General features: G+C 54.5%; 7 protein-coding genes across 7 annotated transcripts; 5 read left to right on the top strand and 2 right to left on the bottom strand.

Moving 5' to 3' along the window:
- Window positions 1–1,945: 1,945 nt before the first annotated feature.
- C8A04DRAFT_37707 (catalase-like domain-containing protein) lies at window positions 1,946–4,281 on the top strand (the record flags this gene model as incomplete). Its single annotated transcript, XM_062783984.1, has 3 exons — window positions 1,946–2,176; window positions 2,243–2,671; window positions 2,731–4,281. The coding sequence occupies 3 exons, from the start codon at window positions 1,946–1,948 to the stop codon at window positions 4,279–4,281; spliced, it is 2,211 nt and encodes a 736-aa protein (XP_062636537.1).
- Window positions 4,282–5,454: 1,173 nt separating this feature from the next.
- C8A04DRAFT_29183 (uncharacterized protein) lies at window positions 5,455–7,365 on the top strand (the record flags this gene model as incomplete). The annotated part of the gene is made up of 1 exon (XM_062780912.1): window positions 5,455–7,365. One exon carries the CDS (start codon window positions 5,455–5,457, stop codon window positions 7,363–7,365), a length of 1,911 nt encoding a protein of 636 aa, XP_062636536.1.
- A 2,375-nt stretch (window positions 7,366–9,740) lies between these two features.
- C8A04DRAFT_29181 (uncharacterized protein) lies at window positions 9,741–10,583 on the top strand (the record flags this gene model as incomplete). Its single annotated transcript, XM_062780911.1, has 2 exons — window positions 9,741–9,794; window positions 9,867–10,583. The coding sequence occupies 2 exons, from the start codon at window positions 9,741–9,743 to the stop codon at window positions 10,581–10,583; spliced, it is 771 nt and encodes a 256-aa protein (XP_062636535.1).
- Window positions 10,584–10,772: 189 nt separating this feature from the next.
- C8A04DRAFT_29180 (uncharacterized protein) lies at window positions 10,773–13,274 on the bottom strand (the record flags this gene model as incomplete). The annotated part of the gene is made up of 6 exons (XM_062780910.1): window positions 10,773–11,016; window positions 11,073–11,658; window positions 11,750–12,035; window positions 12,110–12,353; window positions 12,414–12,721; window positions 12,801–13,274. The coding sequence occupies 6 exons, from the start codon at window positions 13,272–13,274 to the stop codon at window positions 10,773–10,775; spliced, it is 2,142 nt and encodes a 713-aa protein (XP_062636534.1).
- Window positions 13,275–14,827: 1,553 nt separating this feature from the next.
- Window positions 14,828–16,965, top strand: C8A04DRAFT_37705 (SGNH hydrolase-type esterase domain-containing protein; the record flags this gene model as incomplete). Its single annotated transcript, XM_062783983.1, has 3 exons — window positions 14,828–15,265; window positions 15,368–15,508; window positions 15,589–16,965. The coding sequence occupies 3 exons, from the start codon at window positions 14,828–14,830 to the stop codon at window positions 16,963–16,965; spliced, it is 1,956 nt and encodes a 651-aa protein (XP_062636533.1).
- A 900-nt stretch (window positions 16,966–17,865) lies between these two features.
- Window positions 17,866–19,110, bottom strand: C8A04DRAFT_12596 (uncharacterized protein; the record flags this gene model as incomplete). The annotated part of the gene is made up of 2 exons (XM_062777391.1): window positions 17,866–18,131; window positions 18,261–19,110. The coding sequence occupies 2 exons, from the start codon at window positions 19,108–19,110 to the stop codon at window positions 17,866–17,868; spliced, it is 1,116 nt and encodes a 371-aa protein (XP_062636532.1).
- A 1,039-nt stretch (window positions 19,111–20,149) lies between these two features.
- On the top strand, window positions 20,150–21,916 carry C8A04DRAFT_37703 (glycoside hydrolase superfamily; the record flags this gene model as incomplete). The annotated part of the gene is made up of 3 exons (XM_062783982.1): window positions 20,150–20,349; window positions 20,414–21,240; window positions 21,330–21,916. The coding sequence occupies 3 exons, from the start codon at window positions 20,150–20,152 to the stop codon at window positions 21,914–21,916; spliced, it is 1,614 nt and encodes a 537-aa protein (XP_062636531.1).
- Window positions 21,917–21,936: the final 20 nt, after the last annotated feature.

Genomic DNA, 21,936 nt, shown 5'->3' with positions numbered 1-21,936 from the left:
ACCGGGCTACGTCCATGGAGTACGTGGAGTCGGGAGTCAAGTACCGTCTGGGGGAGGCGATAGTACGGGGTCGCTATGGGCGCATTTGGTGTTGTTCAAGGTTTTCGGGCCCGCCGTGTAGTGGAGCGAGCGCGTTCCTTGGTACGTGCATTGCGGAGCCTTGGAGCGTTGCTTGCGCCGGGTACGGCCTTCTAGTTCTTGCCACTCCAATCGCCCGAGTCGTTCACCGAACACTGGGGCCAGGGTGGATTTTTTACGAAACAAAAACTTGAGACAAAAGCCCTCGGCGCGCTCGGGCGAGTTCTCAATTAGGGAGGTTGACGACCATGGCCGGTTAACGGCGGGCTTTATCCACTTTTGGGGTGGCCTGGCCCAGGAAGCTGCATGCGCAACAATCGTGGTGGTACGGTACGCTACCGTCAGAAACCCAAACCCGCGCGTCTTACAGGTGTATTCGGGCCTGCCGGAACACCCCTTTACACCGGCGTAAAGATCGACGTCATTTTCCCTTCGAGGGCCTGACCACCCTCGAAGCAGGGCGCCGTCTTCACATCTCCTGAGCTGCATGTAACAGCGCATGTCTCAGCGGCTTCGTGAACGTTGCATTTGCCGGCATTCCCTGGTAACAATGGATTAGCGTTCTTCGTCGAAGACTTCTTTTTATCCAACACTCGTGTACACTAGTGTCCCCGGAAACTGGGGGGATCGGAAATGCGACACCCCAGATATTCGAAGCTCTTCGGCTTTCAGTTCCCCACATCTAACCGGTGGGATGAGCCCCTTTGCCCCTGTCAATCTGGGGTTGCAAAGCGGCTGCCGCCGGTGGCTATGCGGTATGTAACCCAACCTCGACCACCACCAACGGAAGGTGGTTGAGAGAAGTTGATAATAAATTCAACGTTTTGGGCTGGCCGTTGCTTGGCGCCTCCTCTTCGGGGCCTGGGCCATTGATGGCGGAGGATACGACACGTTGTTTAACGCGACCTCTCCATACATCCTGGGTTCCGGTCTCAAGCTGAATTCACGACGAGGCTCTCTCGTCCATGCCGCAATATTCACTGCTGTTTTGTTTTGGGGTAGTTAGGCAGATCACCGGACTCCTCGAGTCCTGAGGGTGCCGATGCCGTCGCTCCATGCACCAATAACCGACGACGCCCAAATGTTTCGTTCCATTGCGGTGAGACAGCACCCGAGCTAATGTACGCTCCATGTCAAAGCCGACATGTAATTGGGACCGGAGAAAATGCCCCAAAACAGAACCTGGCCGGAAAATTGTCTTCTCCATTGATTCCTACACTAGTCACTAGGGGGGTGATGGACGTGTGAGACATGGTCTAAGCCTAAACCCGTGTTGTTGCCGAACATGGACAGAGCGGGGGCGACGAATTTCAGGTGCAAACACCGTTTTGGGATCCAACAGTTATTTTGGGACTTCAGCGCGTCTGAATACGCATATTTTCCGATTCAAAGTTCTGAAGCTTGAGCTGGGGATTATTTTCACCCCGATCCTCAATATTCTGCAGCGAGGAGACCGATTGTACTGCGCACCACGTTGCAGCCGGCGATACCCACTAATAAACAGGCGGCCGTGGCCACCTGGACGCAGCTGTCATAACGAGCGAACTTCTCACCATGACATCACCACATCATTCATGCTGCACCAATGGGCGAGGTAATGATCGCAATATGGGACCGTTTCCTTGTGAACGCTGTCATCGAGAACAATTCGAGCCCGCGAAATGAAGGTTAACCCGGGCCGTGTTTGACGTCATGACCACCAGCGCACGACATCGACGGTGGTACTGGCGAGAAACGATGACCAATATCCGGGAGTTGAGTGGCTATAACTTGGGACGGTGCTTTGATCCTTAATATTTCGCTGGTCCGGACAATTTCCTTGAACACCGCATTCTATCGTTGAGCAATAAGACATCGCACTATCACGATGGCTGGCTTTGTACCTGATTCTGTGCAGAAGGTGGCCCACGCGGCCTTGGGCTCCAGGGAGGGCGACAAGCTCAAGGACCTCGCCAAAGACACCAAGGATATCTCGGAGAAGGACCGTCTCACTACGGATTATGGCGTCAAGCAGAGCACTGCGGACGACTGGCTCAAAGCTGTCAGCCCGAACCAGGCGGGTCCCCTCCTCCTCGAGGACCCTTTTGCTCGAGAACGGGTAAGTTATTGCGCCTTTCTTACATCAGTAGGGCCCCAATCCACATAGTATTGACATTGCGCGTAGATCATGAGGTTCGACCACGAACGGATTCCAGAGCGTGTAGTCCACGCTCGCGGAGCTGGCGCTTTCGGGAAATTCAAGGTTTACGACAGCATTGACGAGTTTACGTTTGCCCCCGTCCTGACGGATACCTCCCGCGAGACACCCGTCTTTGTCCGCTTCTCTACGGTCCTCGGAAGCCGGGGGAGCGCCGACACCGTCCGCGACGTGCGTGGATTTGCCATTAAGTTCTACACCGAGGAGGGTAACTGGGACTTGGTTGGCAACGACATCCCGGTCTTCTTCATCCAGGATGCGATCAAATTTCCCGATGTTATTCACGCCGGCAAGCCGGAACCGCATAATGAGGTGCCGCAAGCTCAGACGGCCCACAACAACTTCTGGGATTTCCAGTTCAACCACACCGAGAGCACGCATATGTTTATGTGGGCGGTACGCGCACTTTCACACTGACCCCTGTTGTCCTTTTAGGTACTGACCGTAATGACTAGATGAGCGATCGGGGCGTGCCCCGTTCCTGGCGCATGATGCAGGGGTTTGGCGTCAACACGTTTACTTTATTGAACGCCAAAGGAGAGCGGCACTTTGTCAAGTTCGTCTGGACTCCTGAGCTCGGAGTGCACTCCTTGATCTGGGATGAAGCGTTGAAACTTGCAGGCCAAGACCCCGACTTCCACCGCAAGGATCTCTTTGAAGCTATCTCCAACGGCGTCTTCCCCAAGTGGAAGTTTGGTGTTCAGGTTATCCCAGAGGCGGACGAACACAAGTTTGACTTTGATATCTTGGACGCTACCAAGATCTGGCCTGAAGACCTGGTTCCGACCCGCTACTTTGCCGAGCTAGAGCTGAACCGCAACCCCGAGGAGTTCTTTACGCAGGTCGAGCAGATTGCGTTCTGCACCAGCCATGTTGTCCCCGGAATCGGTTTCTCAGACGACCCTCTTCTGCAAGGCCGCAACTTCAGCTACTTTGACACCCAGATTTCTCGCCTAGGTGTCAACTTTGAAGAGCTACCCATCAACCGCCCAACGTGCCCCGTCATGAACTTCAACCGCGACGGTGCTCTTCGGCATACGATCACCCGCGGCACGGTCAACTACTGGCCTAACCGTTTCCAAGCCTGCAAGCCCGCATCCCACGCCGAAGGTGCATACGTCGAATATGCGCAAAAGGTCAATGGCATGAAGGCGCGGATCCGCAGCGACAAGTTCAAGGAGCACTTCAGCCAAGCACAATTGTTCTGGAACAGCATGTCGCCCATCGAGAAGCACCACATCATTGCTGCCTTTGGCTTCGAACTCGACCATTGCGAGGATCCCGTCGTGTTTGGCCGCATGGTCCAGCGCCTCGCGGACATCGATCTGGGCCTAGCGCAGACCGTTTCCAATCTCGTCGGTGGTGACACCCCGTCCCAGGGCCGCACCAACCATGGCCGGCGCGCACCCGCCCTCAGCCAAACCGAGTTCCCTGGTTCCACGCCTACCATTGCCTCGCGCCGCGTCGCCATAATCATCGCGGATGGCTACGACCAAGCCGCCTACGATACTGCCTACGCCGCGCTGTCGACTGCCCTCGCGGTCCCACTGGTCATTGGCACCAAGCGCAGCAAGGTTATCGGCTCCAACGGCCGCGAGACCCAGCCCCACCACCACCTCGAGGGCTTCCGCTCTACCATGGTTGACGCCATCTTCATTCCCGGCGGCGCAAAGTCCGTTCAGACCCTCGCGACCAACGGCCGTGCGCTGCACTGGATCCGCGAGGCGTTTGGCCACCTTAAGACGATCGGCGCGACGGGCGAGGCGGTGGAGCTCGTGCATAAGGCCATTGGGTTGGGACCGACGGTTACGGTATCGAGCTCGGCGGAGACACATGAGAGTTATGGTGTTGTGACATTGCGGGAGGTGAAGCCGGGTAGTTTGAAGGAGGCGGTCACGCTTGGTAAGGAGGCGAAGGGGTTTATGGAGCAGTTTTTCTACGGGATTGCGCAGCATCGCTGCTGGGAGAGGGAGTTGAGTGGGTTGAATTCGCAGGTGGCGTACTAAGTGTGGGGAGGGGATGTTGTGGGAGTGAGGCACTCGTACTGTATGTACAATATCAATCACAGAGTTGTCTAGGCGGTCGTGGGGTTACAACGCTCGATCCACCTTGCCAGAAATTGAATTCGGATATTCTACACATGGGCTCTCATGCCGATCTTTAGGATGCACATTCTCCGACAGGCATGCGATTTGCACCAGCGCGCCAGCCGCTTCGTTCCGAGCGTGCGGTTCGGGCCCCGGTTGAGACTTCAGGTGCCGAGACAACCTTGGGCGACACGCGGCAGGGAGAACAACGTTGCAAGGAATATAGTTAGATGTTGTTAGAATGTGATCAGCCCAATGGGATTCCCGGAAACCACGGTAAACGTTTCTTCAAAATTGACGAGTTTTTCAATGGCCCGAGCCCTTGTGCTGGTCTACCGGTCTGAATGTCTCAAGTTAACAAAATCCAAACCATAGGAGCTCCCCGTCTCCTGCATACGCAACCCAAAAAAGTAAAAAACGACCGCGTGGACCGGCCACGGCCCGCAAAGCAAGCCATACACAAGGGTCAGATGCCAGCCACCGTTCTTGTGCATGCAGTGAGGCTCTGCGGGCACAGGTACCCTTGTTGACGGCGGGAGTTTGGTAGGGCTGTGGGAGCAAAGGGCCCGGGTGGGATGCAAGCACTGGATTTTGGTGTATGCATGGCGTCCAATTCCTTGTCCTGGGGATTGGATCGCGTGGTTCCTTTTCCCGTGGTGAACAAAGATTGCGGCCCAAGGTCGTCTGACAAGTCACAAGAGCCTTTGTCACTGAAAGCATTCTCGCCATGAAAAGGCAGTTTTGGTGGCCATTTTGAGGGAATTGGGTCCTGAGAAGACGGCTCCGATCGCTTCGGGCCTGCGCCTTCTAAGAGCTGCATTAATACCATTCAAGAGAGGCAAGTACCTTAGGTTCCGTCTAAACTTGATCATCGGGGCCAACTACTCCTCGCTCTTTCCTTTGTTCACACTGCTTGCCGGGTGCGGGTGACCTGAACAGACCACATGTTCCCTAAGACCTACAAATGTCCTCTAAGATTCCGCTTCTCACTCCCCAACACCACGGTTCCTGTTCCCAATCCACATCGCCCGCACTCCCTATATCGGTTATCTACCTACCTACCGACCTATATCGCTATCATAGTAGCCCACCATGAGCGATCCCCAAACCATTCTGGCGCGCCTGACTGCGCTGAGGCCCCCGTTCAAGCAGATGCCCCTTACTCCGCTCGACTACACAGCGCCTCAGAACTACATCATGAAGTGTGCCATTTTTCCGTTTTCAACCTACGACCACGACCAGATAAAGCTGGCCGTAGTGCACCTCTGCACCCGACTCGGGACCCTATTTAGGAACCTCCCGTTTCTTGCCGGCAAAGTTGTCCATCCTGCAGAAGAGGGCGAGCGTCCCAGGCTCGACTACCCAGAGGACGAAACACTCCATGGCGAGAATCTTCCTGAGGGCACCTTTGCGTACGACATCCCAGACGAGGACAGGTTTCCTTGGACGTTTCAAGAACTTTCAGCCGCCGGGGTACCTGCGTATACTATGCAGAAAGACCTTTTCTGGCTCCTACCCGATGGAGTACTTTCCCCGGGAGGTTCTTATCCAGTGTTCACGCTCAAAGCGACCTTCTTTCCTGGAGGGCTGGTTCTTGGGTTTGCCTTTCACCACGGCGTCGTTGATGGGGGTGCCACCGCCAGGATCTTGGAGCTGTTCGCCAGCGACAAAGTAAGCGAGGCACTGTACAGCGTTCGCAGTTACAAAGAACAATTCGTCAAATATGCCGAGATGCTAAGCAAAGTTCACGCCAACGTTGATCCGGCTACTATCCCGGGCTACGACTTCCCCAAACCAACGGCTCCAGCCACGAGCAGTCCCAAGGCCCCGTCTTCATCCCCTAACAGCCCAAAGTCGGCCGGACGCGCAGATTCGACCGGGAACTCCGATTCCGACACGCACTCCTCACCTCCTGCGTTGTCCATCGCATTCTCGCACAGCGGCCGGTCTACGACCGGATCGCCCGCCGTGGCCGCTACCGGCCATGGAAGCCCCCAGAACCCGTCACCACCGCCCACAATGGGTCTTGACACACCGGCACCGGAGCCTGTCATCGGATGGACGCAGCCCCCGTCGCCGGTGCCGGCTATCGCCAAGATATTCGCCATTGGGGCAGGAACACTCAGGACCCTTCACTTCAAAGTGATTCGCGAGCTTCAGAGACTTTACGGCCTGGAGCCTACACTGGGTGTTTCGCGTACCGACGTCCTTTGCGCTCTGGTTTGGATCTACGTCATGCGCGCTCGTGCGCACAATGGCAGGGTTGAAGCCACTGATTTGACACGGTTTGCAACCGCTGTTGATGTGCGCAGGAGACTGCCCGCTGACGATATCCTGGGCCCATATCCACAATCGTACCTCGGGAACATGTTTCTGAGAGCCTTGGCAGATATGTCAGTAGGCGCCATGATCGATTGGGCGCCCGATGATTCGGCTGAGGATCAGAAGCCCTCGGAAGGAATTCAGCCCACCGTTGTTGAGCCCAGTAAAGAGAACCGCAAACTTCGCAAAGTCAGGCCAGCGCAGCTCGTAGACGCCGCGATGGCAATTCGTGCCGCCTTGAAGAAGCTATGCGAGCGGGATACTCTTGAGAAACACATTGCCCTTGCCACGCAAGCGACAACCGACGACGACCCGGTAGCTGTGAAAGATGACGATCAGCAGCAGCCCCCACGCGACAAGATCACCTGGCCTGAAGTCGACGCAGCCGTCCGTCGTGCCATTGCCCGCCACCGTACCGGGTTGGATGCTTCTGTGGGTGTGACGCTGGGCGCGGACGTGGAATATACCATCCCCGGGGTCTGTGGTGGTAAGCCGACCAAACCATCCTGGATGAGACGGGCATATGTGGCGTTTGATGGAGCCATGACCATCTTGCCGAGGCAAGGGGGGATAAAGGGCGATGCAGATTGGGAGGTGTGGCTGGCTCTCCGACGCGAAGATATGGAACTTATCCAGAAGGAGAAGGAGCTGGGCGGTTGGCTGTGCCGCGAGGCTCTGTAGAAGAGTCCGGCTTTCACGATGGAGAACGGACCGAGACGGAAGGTTGGGGATGAGGATTTGCTCGAGACCAGACTTTGAGGTAATGGACAGCGGAGTGGAGGGGATGGAACAGAATCAGAAAGCAATCCACCAGCGAATGGCCTTAGACACATTGCCAACGCCATGCATGGATAGCGAGAAATTTTATGGGAATGCGAAGCTCCAGATACGACTGCAGATATATAAAGGTGAGGTGACAAGCAGAGATTCGCGATTAATTTCCAAGTAATTAGCGGTAACCGGTGCAGTGGCCCTTCCACTGTGACGCTCTCTCTGCTGTTGGACTCTCAGGTAACCTCGATGAGAATTGCTTACCATCAATGTAGAGGCGCCTAAAGAGCCTCAGAAACCATAACCAGAATACAAGCAAAACAATAATAAATATCCCACGCTTCGCCAACCTTACCAACCAACACAAAATCACTCCGCCGTTCACAACCCCCCCCCCCTTTCGTCAACAACGACAGGAACACGACAGAAGGACCCCACACCACCCTTGCCGAATTGCCAAAGAGTCATGAACGGACGACATCTCATTCACCCCCCGACAACGGCGTCGGCATCGCACACCGCCTCCAGACAAAAGTCCAGGCTATGGTGGATGCGTTGACGTGGCCCCAGGTGGTCGGGACGGGGATGGCGAAGCTGGTTGTTATGGAGGAGGAGGGGACGAGAGTCGTGGATGCGGTGGATTCTGAAGTCGGCTCCGAGGTCGATTCTGATGATGAAGGGGACTCGAGCGAGGTGGAGGACTATGAGATGGAAGACTCTAAGGAGGATGAGGGTGTGTGGGAAGGGCTGCAGCCGTGATGATGGTAGTGGTGTGAGCTGGTGCTGGATAATGAGGGGGCAGTTGTTGCGGAGCTGGAAGATGGGAGACAGGACCAGACTGTAATTTCGTCGCTGACGATTGGGGTGATGAGGGAGAGGAGGGCTGCTGTCAAGAGCAGAGGGTGTTGAAATGGTTTCATTTTGTGTTTTTTTCGGCTTCTTTTTGTTGGTCGCGTAATGTGACGATTCGAAGCGTAAGTGAAAGCTTGCGATTCAGGTGCTGGTGTTGGTTTCTCTCGAAAAATGACATTGCCCAAAAAGTAGTGAAATTGACAGCAGAGCGCAGCTACTTTATCCATCGTTGTAGGGGGTACAGATCACGATGTCTAAATTTAGCATGCAAGACCGAAGGAGCAGAGGTCACATCAGGGTAAAGTGTTGCAATATCTACCCGTGCATCGCGATCTGGAAAAGCTGGTAGCGACGGTGAGAATACCCGGTTGGGGCCATGTCAAAGTCGACAGGGCACCAATAACCCGGAAACTGGAGATCCGTCTTTGCGGTTGACAATACGGATAATATGTGTTACTTTACAATAGTTATTGATTCTGCGCCGTGGATTTGGTCGACTGTTAATAACCATTGTCATCGTGGAATGGCGATTATGAGGGTCGTACCGGTGACAATTCAATGCTCCGTGTGGCTCTGGGATATTATTAGTTCAGATGTAATAATTAGAGAAGAAAGAGAAGAGAAAAGCGGGTATGAATGCTCAAACTGCGTTCTCGAGACGGTGCTTTACCTCCGGTCTACCCTTTCCCCATTGTTTTTCCCTCTGTCTTTTATGTTTTGCGCCGTTCAAAGTACCAGAATAGGAACCTGAGTGGTTAGGCTGAGCGGCGTTAATCGTTTGGATGATGCACCCGAAACGTTCCAAGTCGAAGCCCATGTTGAATGAAGTACAGGGGCGAACCGAGTATTATCTACGATGAAGTTTTTTATTTTATCTTGTTATTGTTACTAGACAATGCAGGATTTATATAATTAGAAATATCGGGTTAGGAACCCGAAGCCACATTTCTCGCCCTCCTTAGGGGAACCTCCAAAGTGCCTCGTCTCAGCCCAACTCCCTTATCAATCGACAGTCAGCAAGGTAAAACATACCACCTGAAGCGCCTCGCAGTTCAACTTCGGACTTTAGGAATATTCAGCCTCCCCGTCAATGCCCAACGCAAACGAAAGCGAGGTGGAATCCAATAGTGCATAGCCCTTTTGGGCTAGCTGAAGCGAGAAGCCTTTGCCAAGACGGTCTCGACGACGCCACCATCGTGGAAGCTTTCCTGTTGGCTTCAGCAACGAATGAGGTGCGGGATATCGTGTAATGCGGCTGAAAGAAATGCATTTCGGCGAAAGCGTGATACGTTCTTCTGTGTTGGTAGAAAAGGGGTCCTCGTGCCCGGGACGTTGGAAAACATGGCGAGTTCTGACGCGCTTGTTTGACCTCCTTTCATCGTCGCAGCTCACGACATCCCAACTCAAAGACTGAAAATATTCTCGCCCTGATCATGCGTTCGCATATCATTCTCGCGGGCATGGCTAGCCTCATGGTTCCAATGGCTGTAAGTAACTTATACAACCAACAAACCTCCCTTTTTACACCCCCAACTAACAACCGCTCCCAACCCCATTAGTCCGCATCCACAACCTGCACATCCTCCAACGCAACTCCCATCGAGAAATACATCAGCGACAACGGCGGCGGCGGCAGCGGCGGAGGCGGAGGAGGAGGAGGCGGTTTCGACGTCTTCCTCTCCTACGACCCCTTCGCCGTCCTCAGCAACGCCGTCAAACACAAGCGCGCAGCCACTACCCCCGACGCCCGTCTTGCCAACGTCGCTAACATCATCCTCGCCCCGCGCGACGACGGCACCGGCGCGTCCGCGACTTGTGCAGACACAGAGATTTGTCTGTCGGTGCAGACCTCGCCGTTCTGTTTGGACGTGACGAATGGGGATTTCCATGATGGCCAGGGGACCACGGGCAATGCGTTGAGTGGGGATTATACCCTCGGCGACGGACGCAAGGGGAATTTGTACAGGGGTCCGTATCCGCAACCTACTGCTGCTGGAGGAGGTGGTTCAGCTGCGGCGCAGACGACGGCTGTTTCCGGGGGAGATGACAGTGGGGATGGAAGCGGGAATGTGAGTGAGACTGCTGTGCCTACGCCTACCCCTACGCCTGGGACGGGAGCGGGAACGGGAGGAACCGGTGGCGGTGGTGCTTCTGCGACGCAGACGGGTGTGGCACCGGCGGCTACGACGACCAAGCCGAATGCGGGAGTGAGTGGGCAGGTGGATAGGATGGTAATGGGGGGTGCTGCTGCGCTGTTGGGGGTGCTTCTGGTGTAGAGTGGAGGGTTAAGCTCCCCCTTACTCATAATACTACAGGTGGCATAATTACGTCAATAGGGGGTGGGTTTGCGTAGACATCAATATCAAACTAATTCTCATTGTGCTGCGGTTTAATTATACCCGGCCACTGTCAAGTACAGTTCGTGGTTACCTCTTCCTAAACGTCCTCCACAAACTCCGCAAAATCTATGCTGACTTAGTAGCTGACTTGCTTGCCGACTTGCTTGATGATTTGCTAGACGACTTGCTAGCCGACTTCGTCGTCGATGCGCTCCCAGACTTTGTCGAAGCCGCTGTTGTAGAAGCCGGCGGCTTGGGCGTCCCGCTCGAGATGGTCGTGTGCGGCCCCGAGATACCGATACAGTACCAGTTGTTCGCCCAGAGGCCGGTACAATCCTTGCCCATGTCGCCGTTCCATGCGTAAAAGTCCCTGTTGATGTGTTAGCCGTCTTGCCTAACATTACTACGGAAAGAAAGTTCACTTACTCAACGGAAATCCCCGCAGCATCCGCCAAATCTTGACAAAACATGTCCGCCGCATCCTTACCCCGGTAAAAGAACCGCACACACCCCTCAACCATATCCGGCATATGCGGCGTCGGCGTCGACACCGGCTCGCCCGTTGTGGTGGTAGCCGGCGGTTTAGTCGTCTCCGTCCCAGTCTTCGTAGTGGTCTTCGTCGTCTTCGTCGAACCACCACCACCGCCATTCCCATCACCAGGAACGGTGACCGTCGAAGTCGGCTTTACCACGGGTTTGGTCGACACACAAACATAGTAATTCACCTCGAGCCCCTTACAGTCATCACCCAGCGCCGGGTTCCACGCGTGGAAGTCCTCAGACGAGAGATGCGTTGCGCGCTGGATAGAATCGCAGCTGTCTGAGGGCGAGACGAGCCAGTAACGGGTGCACTTGGGGTTGATGCCGGATTGCGTAGGCCGGGAACCTGTGGGGGTTGGGGGTACAGTGGCGGTACGGGTCGTGGGCGTGCCCGGGACGGCGACGCAGTAGAAGGTGTTTTCAACGATGGTGCTGCAGTCTGGGGAGACGGAGGGGTTCCAGGTGATGAAGTCTGGTGTTAATGTTTTTGTTAGTGGTGTGATGCAGGTACCTAAGTATGCGAGAAAAAAGGGGCAATGTAAGTAATAAGAGTTAATACGCACCGTCTTCAGAAAAGGTCCCAAAAGTGATGGAAATGGTCGCGCAGTTATCGCTGCCCACTGCTTGATACCATGCCTTGCATTCTGACGTCGTGCCCGACGCCGTGGGTGAAGCGCCGGACGTCAGCGTGGCTGGCATGGGCGCTTTGCCGGCCTCAAAGTTTGCCACGCAGTAATACATGCCCGATTGGAGACTGTCACAGTTGCCCTTGAGCGCAGGGTTCCAATCGAAGAATTGGTCTTTGTTGATGTAGTTGTAGATACCTAGCACGGTTTTGCAAGTGTCTCCCTATATTAATTGTATCAATTACATGTTCTCCTGTCCTCGAGCTCATTAACAACGACAAAAGGAAGGACACGTACGTTCTGAGCGAGATAAAAGTTCCCACAGCTGTCAGGGATACCGGACTGGTGCGGCTCAGCAGTGAAGTTCTGCACAAACGTGGCCGGAGGCGGGTTGAACTCCGTTGGCGCAGGAATCGAGGCATTGGTAGCACTCGTGGACCAGCCAATGCTCGAGGAGGTCTTGGACTGCGTGCCAACGCAGACATACCACCCCACGAAGAGGCCGCTGCAGTCATCACCCACGGATGGGTTGTATTCATGGCTGGCGCAAAGGTTAGCAACTTGTAATTAAGAGAAGAGAACAGTAGAAAAGACTACTCACAACTGCTCCGCAGTGAGACGAGTGCTGTAAAGATTAACGATGCTCTGACAACTATCTCCGATACTGACCCAGTGCCAGCGGTTGCAGTTAGGCGGCTGACCGGGCTTGGTGTGCTCGGGTGGGAAAGCAGTCGCCGTCTTTCCAGGCGTGTTGCTGTATGAAGTGACGGGATTCCGCGTAGAATATGGAGGTGTCGATGTGGGCACTGTCTTGGTGCTGCTAGTTTTGGTGGAAGTTTTGGAGGAAGTTTTGGACGTGCTCTTCGTGGTAGAAGTGCTCGTGGGATGCGCATCTTTGTCAATCCCAACCTGTAGCGATGGTCAGATGACTGGAGTAGTTTGAAACGCCTGGGTGGTGAAAGTGAAAAGTGAAGAGGGGGCAACATACACAATATGAATACTTCACCCAAAAGTTCTTGGTGCATTTCTTGTCGACTGCTGGGTTCCATTTGAGAAACTCGGCGGAGGTGATTTTATACTTCTTTTCCACGGACGGACAGTCATCACCCTTCGCAACGACATGCCACTTGTTGCAGTTGGCCGCAATGCCCTTCACCGTCTCCGTCGGAGCTCCGACCCGCACGCAGTACGAGTATTCGGCCTTCCAGTTGGTTTTGCAGTCCTTGGAGACCGACGGGTTCCAGTGCAAAAAGTCGGTGTTTGTGATGTTGTACTTCTTCTCGACGCTCTTGCATGTCTCGCCTGACTTCACGGTATGCCATCCGCTGCAGTCCCATGCATCGTTTGAGAACGTCTTGCCCCCAGGCGAGGTTTCCTGCGCCGCGACGGGGCCAGGGAGTATGAGTAAGAGCAATAAAGCTGAGATAAATGTGGCCATCATGGCCCTGAATTGGGACGCCATTTTGACTTGGACCCAGTTTGAGGAGGCTAAAACAATCTGTTAATGACCGGAGTGTGTACGGCCTGGGTTGGCTAACTCCCGCTGGAGGGTGACTTACACAAACACGGCTAAAGAACAATCTCTGGTGTTGTTGCTCAGATGCTAAAGGCCGGACGACAACGATGGGCCATGGGCCAGGAGGAAATAGAGCCAACGCTGAAATTCCTTCCTTGGAGAGGCGTGTCGTGGGACCAGCGGCAGTACCAGGTCAACACTGCTGCTGCATCACAATCAAGAATTATCGTGCCAAGTGTAAGCCGAGCAAAGGGAGGTCAAGGTGACGTTACTGTAGTGTAGGGCTTCCTGTTACTTGATCATTACCGAGGCTTGATCCTTCAACATCCGTCTGATCCCACGATCGACATGGACAACAAATACGAACCGGATCGTCGTTTAACTGCCATATTTATTGGTAGGACAAGGCGATTGGACATAGCCCGACTCCCTATGCCGGATAGTTGAATTCTTCAATCACCGCCTGTCCGTACTGTCGGTCCGTTTGCCGCGCCTCGCGGGTCACGTTCCCGTTGAAGGCCAGGCACAGCCGGTACGCAGCCCTACGGCATCCCAAGTGGTCGGGAAGTGGGCAGAGACCCCTGAGCCCCTATTAGTGGGCCCCACTGCACGGTACTTGATAAATTAAGCTTATTGGCTTCGTGACACCACATCCTTTTGCATTTGTGCATCCCCAAGTTGTCGGGACTGTGATTGATTTGCCAGGCTTCCATTGGAATCGGGAATGTCGGATGGGCTGTGCTTCCCGCTGGAATCCTTCTCCGGGTGTTGTGTGTGTGGGGTTTTTGACCTCACGGATTCGCTGTTGATCTTTGCCTGCATCGGGTTATTCTGGCACAGTTTGCGGAAGGATTACAAGGACGCGGGGAAGATGGTCGGGTTGTGATTACTAGAGTACCTTGGTATTGACCTATCAGAAACATCATTACCCTGCGTGGCAACAGTGGTTCGTCTGATGAAGAGAAAAAAATAAGGGGCCCGATCGGCGATGCCGCGCCGCCCATCTGAATGCCCTACTGAAGATCAGGACGGCATGAAGCCCTAGGAAGGGATGACAGCCTTGAGGATGGATCACGGGAAGCTCCTCCCACATTCCGGGCCACTTCAGGTGTAACTGTAGCCCCCCTTGTGAGACTCTGTGACCTCAGCAACGATTGTTAGGCTCACCGCATTATAGCCAGCCGTGCATCCTTCACAGAAGGCCATCCCTTGGCGATAATGCCAAGCCAACGTCATGGGGGGGGGGAAGCATTCGTTATATCGGGGTATTGAGATATGGGGGCGTTCCTGATATCCAGCCATGTCGACGGGAATGTCTTCTTCCCAGTGGCCTCCCGGTAATCAGGTCCATCCCTCTCGAGGTCTGGTCAGTCAGGTTGTGCTGTACCTCCTTTACCTCCCTCCCGACTGGCAACGGACGCAACTAAGACCAAGCTTTGTTTTGTTCCCCTTGATTCTTGTCACCCAGGATTGATTCATCCTGCATGCTTTACACCACCATGAAGACACCCCTTCTTGCCCTTGCGTGGCTTCACTGCCTCTGGCCGGGAGTGGACGCATCCGTCTTCCGGGTCGCCAACCCCAACGTCACAAGTGCTCTGAACCCCAAGGTGCGCCCACGAGACGACGACCCAAGTGACTTTGGCTGGGTGAAACGGTGGGCGGCCGTGGGCGACAGTTTTACGGCAGGCATCGGTTCCGGTTCACCCATCGGCAACCCTCTCACGGAGAGTCCGTACCAAAATGACTGGTACTGTGCTCGGTACGACACCTCGTACCCCATGATCATGAACGATGCCCTTGGGAGCTCGGTGGAGGACTTTCAATTCCTTGCTTGCAGTGGCGACAGGACCGGGGGCATTTACAAGCAGATTGAGGAGCTGGAGGGAGAGTTAGACCTGGTGGTCATGACTGCGGGAGGAAACGACTTATGCCTGGTAAGTAAGCCTATGTTGGTATGATTCATAATTATGTCTTATCTAACCGTAAACCAGGCATCCATGATTGAAACCTGCGTTTTCCGTGCATTTGACGGGGAGGATGCCTGCACCGATGTTATCTCCATCGCGCAAAACAACTTGGACAAAATTCTCAAGGGGAATCTTGAGCTGTTGCTTGACGCGCTAGAGGACAAGATGAATGACGACAGCGTTGTAGTTTTCAACGGCTACGCCCAGTTTGTAAGTTTTAATCTCTATTGCACACACACAGCCAGTGTTGCTTTTCAACACCCGGACGGCATGTAGCTAACATAGCTTAGTTCAACACGGAGAATGAGGACTGCGCCGATAACCAAGACTGGACATTGTTTAACTTGCTGAACAAAGATGCGCTTAAACTTACCGTCAAGCGCCGAAAGACGTTCAACGACTTGGTCGTCCAGATCAACGACATCATCAAGGAGGTTGTGGATGATGCCAAGGACAAGTACAAGTACAAGATAGGCTTCTCCAACTGGGACCTGTGGCCGAGAGAAGGGGTCGACGGTCAGTTCTGCGACCCAGCATCGACGGGAGAATACCCGGACCCGGACCAACCGGAGTTGCAATTCTTCAAGCCCGACACCAGAATCGATCTCACGGGCGAGTTAAGAAAGCGAGACGGCACGCTCGAAAGGATGTACAGCAATGAGACGCTGTGGAACATCGAGCGCGAGAATCGCGACCGCTCGGCCAGGGTCAAAAGAAACATCTACAACTCGCTCCTCATGCACTCGCCCAACCCCCAAGCCGAAGCGCGCCACCTCCTCCAGAACCGCGCCGACAAACCTAGCCGTGCGAACTGCCCGGATGACGAAGACGTCGATATCCAGCCCGCCAGCATCGGCCTGCCCAACTCTATCGCTAAGAACTTCCACCCCAACGAGCTCGGCCACTACACCATCGCCTCCTGGGCGCTGCAGACCGTGATCGACCTCCGCGCCGAGGTCCTCGACGTGCCCCCGCCCAGCTGCGAGCCTGTTGACAAGTTCACGTGCTGGCAAGACACCGATTGGAAGGGTTACGCGAACGAGCCCTTCCTCAACGACCAGTATGAGGACTTCTGTGACGACGTCGAGACCGGCGACGAATTCGACGGGTGGACCTACGACGACACCTTCGCCGAGGACACCCCCGACGAGACGCAGTTCAAGGTGACGCTCGAAAAGGACGGTGCGGGCAGCGCCGAGTACAGCAAGGCGGAGTGCAAGGACAGCATGTCGCGCATTATCAACGGGTGCGACGGGAACGACCCAGACAACCCGATGGACTGGAAGTTTGGCGGTGAGTGGAAGCGCGGCCGGTTCACGTACCAGGTCAACCCGCAGCGGGAGAATCGGCCGTGGCCGCCGCCGAAGGAGACCTCGGGCAATTGCAAGGGGTGGTACCACGGTGTCTGGAGCAGCTATGTGATCAAAGGCCAGGGGTGGGCGACCAATGACTGGGGCCAGGATACCCTGGAGCCCGCGGCAAGCGACTGTATTGGCGGTGGCCTGACGCTGTGGCGGTTCAAGTACTTTGATGAGCCTGATGAAGATGGGATGGAGTGGCAGGCTGACTTTAACACGCCCATTTGGGTGCGCTCTCGGTGCTTCAAGAACAACAAGGCGGTTAAGGAGGCTGGTGGGTACACGGATGGTTGTGGCGGCAATGATTAAGATGTTCAGCTATAGTTGGCACAGCTATAGTTGATAGAGGGACGGTGTGCTTTGTGTCATTTCGTTGGGTATGAAACAGTTCATGGTTGTTAGGAATGGTGGTAGTTGGCAATGGTGACTTAATGATTTGTTTGATCAATATGAAAATGAGGTCCGTTAATCTCGTTGGCAATTACCGTTGAACTTTGAAATGGGTGGAAAGGAGAATACGTAAGCAGACGATGAAAAGCACACGTAATTAATTAATTAGTTGAGCAGCGGGACAGGATTTAAATTACATTTGTGTTGTCTTGGTGTCAAAAAAAAAAAAAAAAAAAAAAACATGCATGATGAAACATTGCAAAGAGGGAACAGGTTAAGAATCACTTATATTAATTACTTTAAACAAGGCTAACAGCGTGCGAATTTACCTATTTTTGAAAACCAAGCAAATTAACTAGCCTTATCGAATAAAACTACCTATCGTTCCCTTACTACTTCGTTTACTGTGTGAATGTGGAAAGAAAGCAAAAAATGATAAGAAATGCAAAAAGCTCACTACCAAGCCCTATCCCCATCCGAAGGGATATTAGCGGTTGGTAGCTGCGAAAATCTTCCGGTGAAGATTTAACTTCGCTAGCCCTGGAAATAGAACCCAGAGCCATTTCGATTTACGACGGTAATTAGTGAAAGTGCTCCTCCCAATACTGCACCAAACACCGCTGTTTGGTGTATTATGAGGGGCCGATGACAGGAGGAAGGAGAAACAGAGTTATAATTATGGTGTGGTTGTGGGCTCGGGCCGGAAGGAAGGTACGGAAGGAGGTTATGGGAAGGGAGCTTGCATTCTTTGACCGCCTCCATCCCCGACTCCTTCAAAACAATGTCTCTCGTCTCCACTGTGAACTGACATACACCCAACTACAGGCAGGCTGAACCACCGCTATTGCCCTGGCTCTTAGGGTATATCTTCTTGAACCCCTCGGTCACCTTCCCGCCCGCCTTCTGCAGCAAGTCTTTCGTGACCGCACTCTTACTGCGACCGTACAGCTTATGCATGGCCGCAATGTCGCGCTGGGTAGGGCCCTCGCTGATCTTAATTGGGTCGCCGTTGTGGTCAAGCAAGATTGGCAGACGCTGGTCATTGCCGGGACTCGCATCGCCTCGGCCGCCGGCGCCCGAAGGGTCTACGTAATTAGATAATGTCAGTTCACGGATTCTTCCCACAAAGTTTTTTCTTATTTATTTTTTTGTTTTCTTTTTTTTTGGGGGGGGGGGGGATGAACCCAGTTACCGGGTTTGGAGTAATTACTTACAAATCATGATCGAGCCCCAGTCGACACTCTCCCCGTCCATGCCCTCGGTGTCCGCCGAGCCCACGTCCTTGGGCATCGGGAGATAGTCACCAGCGCTGAAGTCGGAATTGCTCGCATAAACTTGGTCCTTGCACAGCAAATCGCCCGTTACCCTGTCGCCAGCCGGCTTGCCCGGGTTCTGCACGATGAGTCCGCGGTGGACTTTGACCTCATAGTCCTTCAAGTTCTCACAGCGCCAGTTGCCGTCGTTTTCCGGGCCGAACACCGTGCCCCCGCGGCCGTTGACGATACTTGGCTTGCTCCAAAACGCCGGGTTCTGATGCTCGTGATACAGGCCCCAGGCGTGACCGATCTCGTGGGCAAAGTTCTTCTGCTGGTCCAGCATGCCCATGCTGGTGCTGGTGGTGAGGATCATCCGGGCGCGGGCCTCGGGGTTTTTCGTCTCGCGATACGGGGAATCCTCCCTGGGGAGGCCCGCGAATGTCGCCATTCCGCCGTTGTCGCCGCTCCAGTAAATCATCAGCGTGTCCCAGCGCTTCTCCCTGCATTCATCGCGGTCGATCTGGACCATGGTGAACTCGCTGCCGAGTCCCACGTTTCGCCATATATCCAGGCCGGCGCGGAGAATTGTCTCCAGGGCATCTTGTGCCTCGTCATTCTCGTAGCAGTAGCGAATCTTGCGGTTGGGCCACGGCATCCGGTCGCCTTCGGTGCGGTCCGTGTTAATGACGTAGGACCGCTTGCCCACGGCTGCGGTTGCGGGTTTGGCGGGCTGCCAGGACCGGCCGCTCGCCAGGGCAAACCCGGCATTGAGTGCGGCACCGACCAGACATGCAAATGATACCTTCATGATGGTGGTTTTAAAAAATGTTGGGTAGTTAATCACAAGATGGCAAACAAGAAGTTGAAAAAAGGCTGGGACAATCACAAAATAGGACAAAATGGGAGTGTGTCAACAGCCGACTATGCAATAAGCACAACTTGAGACCAACTCCTCTCAGGTCCGCGGGGTGCCAAAGGGGGGATCTCGAGGTATCTGAGCCCAGGGAAGAGACAGACAATCCATTGCAAAAGATCTTCATACGAAGTACGCCAGGGGGATGCCTTGCTGGGCTGTAGATGCATCTAACAAGGGCAGGATGAAAGTCGGATAACTCACCCGTCAGGCAGGTCGTTCGCGTATATGCATATCCCGCCCCGCACAGGCATTCGCCGATCCTCCCGTCTGACCTGCATCGCAATCCTTTTGCCGGGAAGTGGGAAACGCCGGGAAGCAGGACATGTAACATTGGACGGCCTTGACGGGCTGCGCCCACCAAAAACCGGGTCCCCATACCCCCATCTCCGTATCATTGAGCCTATTATACCGACTGCCAAGTACTTTCAACAACGTATCAACAGACATCTGGACGGTCCTGGCAACGGACCTGCAACGTTTGGATCCCACGATCCTAATCCTTCTCAGCTTACCGTGTTCGTTGAAATTTCATGACGGAAAAAAAATCTTTTTCTCACGCACGGGATGCAGCCCTGACGATCGTGACGTAAATGCCACCGAGAGTTGGCTGACCGCTGTCCAACTTGTACTTCCTAAAGTGGAAATATCGGGTACTGGGATCATCATCCCAAGACAACGACCGCTCCTGGTCAGATACCGCAAAGAAGTTTGTCTGTTCCGTATCTATCCAACACCCCTATTACTTCCAGCGGGACTTTGCTGCTCGTGAGCTCTTCCAGATCGTAGCCTGTAGGGACGAGTTGTGATCCCCTCAAACACCGAACAAACGCCCTTCCCCCTTCCACTTGATTCACACACGCACATTCCACCATCCTTGTTGTATCCTTCCCAGGCTGCGCGTCGGAGCCGTCACAGACACTCCGTAGCCACCATGAAAGTTCTCGGGTGTCTTGTGTTGTTCGCGGGTGTTGTGACAGCAGCAATGAGTGCAGAGGCCGCGGAGAGGCACCGTAAGGGCTTCGGAGCGCAGGCCGATGCAAGCAGACACTGGATGACGGCGCAAGACGACACACCGGAGAAGTACACATGCACCAAGACCAAAAAATGCGAGATCGGATGTTGCGGGGAATTGTAAGTGGTCCAAGACAAGTTCCCAAATTCCAACGAACTATGCGCGACACTAACATGCTCAAAGAGATAAAAACGGCGACGGAGTCTGCGGCCTAGGGCCGGACTACTGCGGCGACAAATGTACCTCCACTTGCAATTACAAGAGCGAGTGCGATCCGGGTTGGGGCATGAAATGGTCCAACGCGTCGGCCTGTCCGCTGAACGTGTGCTGCAGCGAGTTCGGCTTCTGCGGCACCACACCGGACTTTTGTGCCGGTGAGGTGGTGTCCTCGCCCCAGTGTGATCCGGCCAAGAACAGCTCCAATGCCCGGACCATCGGTTACTACGAGGGCTGGAACTGGCAGAGGCCATGCGGCACCATGACCCCCAATAAGATCCCGCTCGGGTACTACAGCCACATCTTCTTTTCCTTCTCGCTGGTCAACCCCAAGACCTTCCGGTTGGAACCCATGGACGACAAAACGGGCACGTTGTACGGCGCCGTGTCGAACCTGAAATCACGGCAGCCAGATCTCCAAGTGTGGCTCGCGGTCGGAGGCTGGGCCATGAACGACCCGGGCCCGTATCGGACCACGTTCTCCGACCTGGCCGCTTCGGAAGACGCCCAGGATGAATTCTTCGAGTCGCTCGCCTCGTTCATGATGAAGAACAACTATGACGGCGTGGACATTGACTGGGAGTATCCCATGGCTGACGACCGTGGCGGTATTGAAGCCGATTTCAAGAACTTTGTCAAGTTTTTGAAGCGGCTGCGCTCTCGGCTCAACCAGATCGGCACCCCCAAGGGCCTATCCATCACCCTCCCCGCATCATATTGGTATTTGAAGGGGTTCGATATTGTCGGCCTTGAGCCGTATGTGGACTTTTACAACGTAATGACATATGATATACGTGAGTAGTCCCCCCTTTTCCCTCTGTCCCTTCAGGAAGACAACGAGATCACCATTGGAAAACATGCGGCTAACACACACACCTTGAAGATGGCGTCTGGGACTCAAAAGTCAATTCCCTCGGGCCATACGCCCGCGCTCACACCAACCTGACGGAAATCGAGGAAGCGCTCAAGCTGCTCTGGCGCAACAACATCAACCCGGAGCGTGTCAACCTCGGCATCGGGTTCTACGGCCGCAGCTTCACCATGAAGGACTCCAAATGCATGGAAGCCGGCTGCGAGTTTGAGAAGGGCGGCAGCGGCGGCGACTGTACCGGTACGCCCGGTGTGCTCTCTGCTCACGAGATCACCCAAATCATCAAGAACGGCGCCAAGGTGACGCTCGACAAAGAGGCCGCCGTCGAGATTGTCACCTGGGACGACAACCAGTGGGTGTCGTGGGACAACACCGAGACGTTGGCGATGAAGGTCAAGTATGCGAACGAGCGGTGCCTCGGCGGCGTGATGGCGTGGGCCGTCGACCTCGATGATGGGACACTGATCAAGTCGCTGGCGGGCACGGGTAGGGACACTCACAATTATGTGACCGGCGAGCGGTGGTTGCAGGGGTGTTTCGGGTCTGAGCTGCCGGCATGGTCCCACTTCAATGACACGGATGCAGATGAAGGCAAGTAAGGCCCTCCCTGATCACTGTT

Source organism: Dichotomopilus funicola (assembly GCF_033296635.1).
Source record: "Dichotomopilus funicola strain CBS 141.50 unplaced genomic scaffold C8A04scaffold_36, whole genome shotgun sequence".
Classification (NCBI taxonomy): Eukaryota; Fungi; Ascomycota; class Sordariomycetes; order Sordariales; family Chaetomiaceae; genus Dichotomopilus; species Dichotomopilus funicola.
The sequence above is the reverse complement of the archived record's forward strand: the minus strand, read 5'-3'. Positions and strand labels throughout refer to the sequence as shown.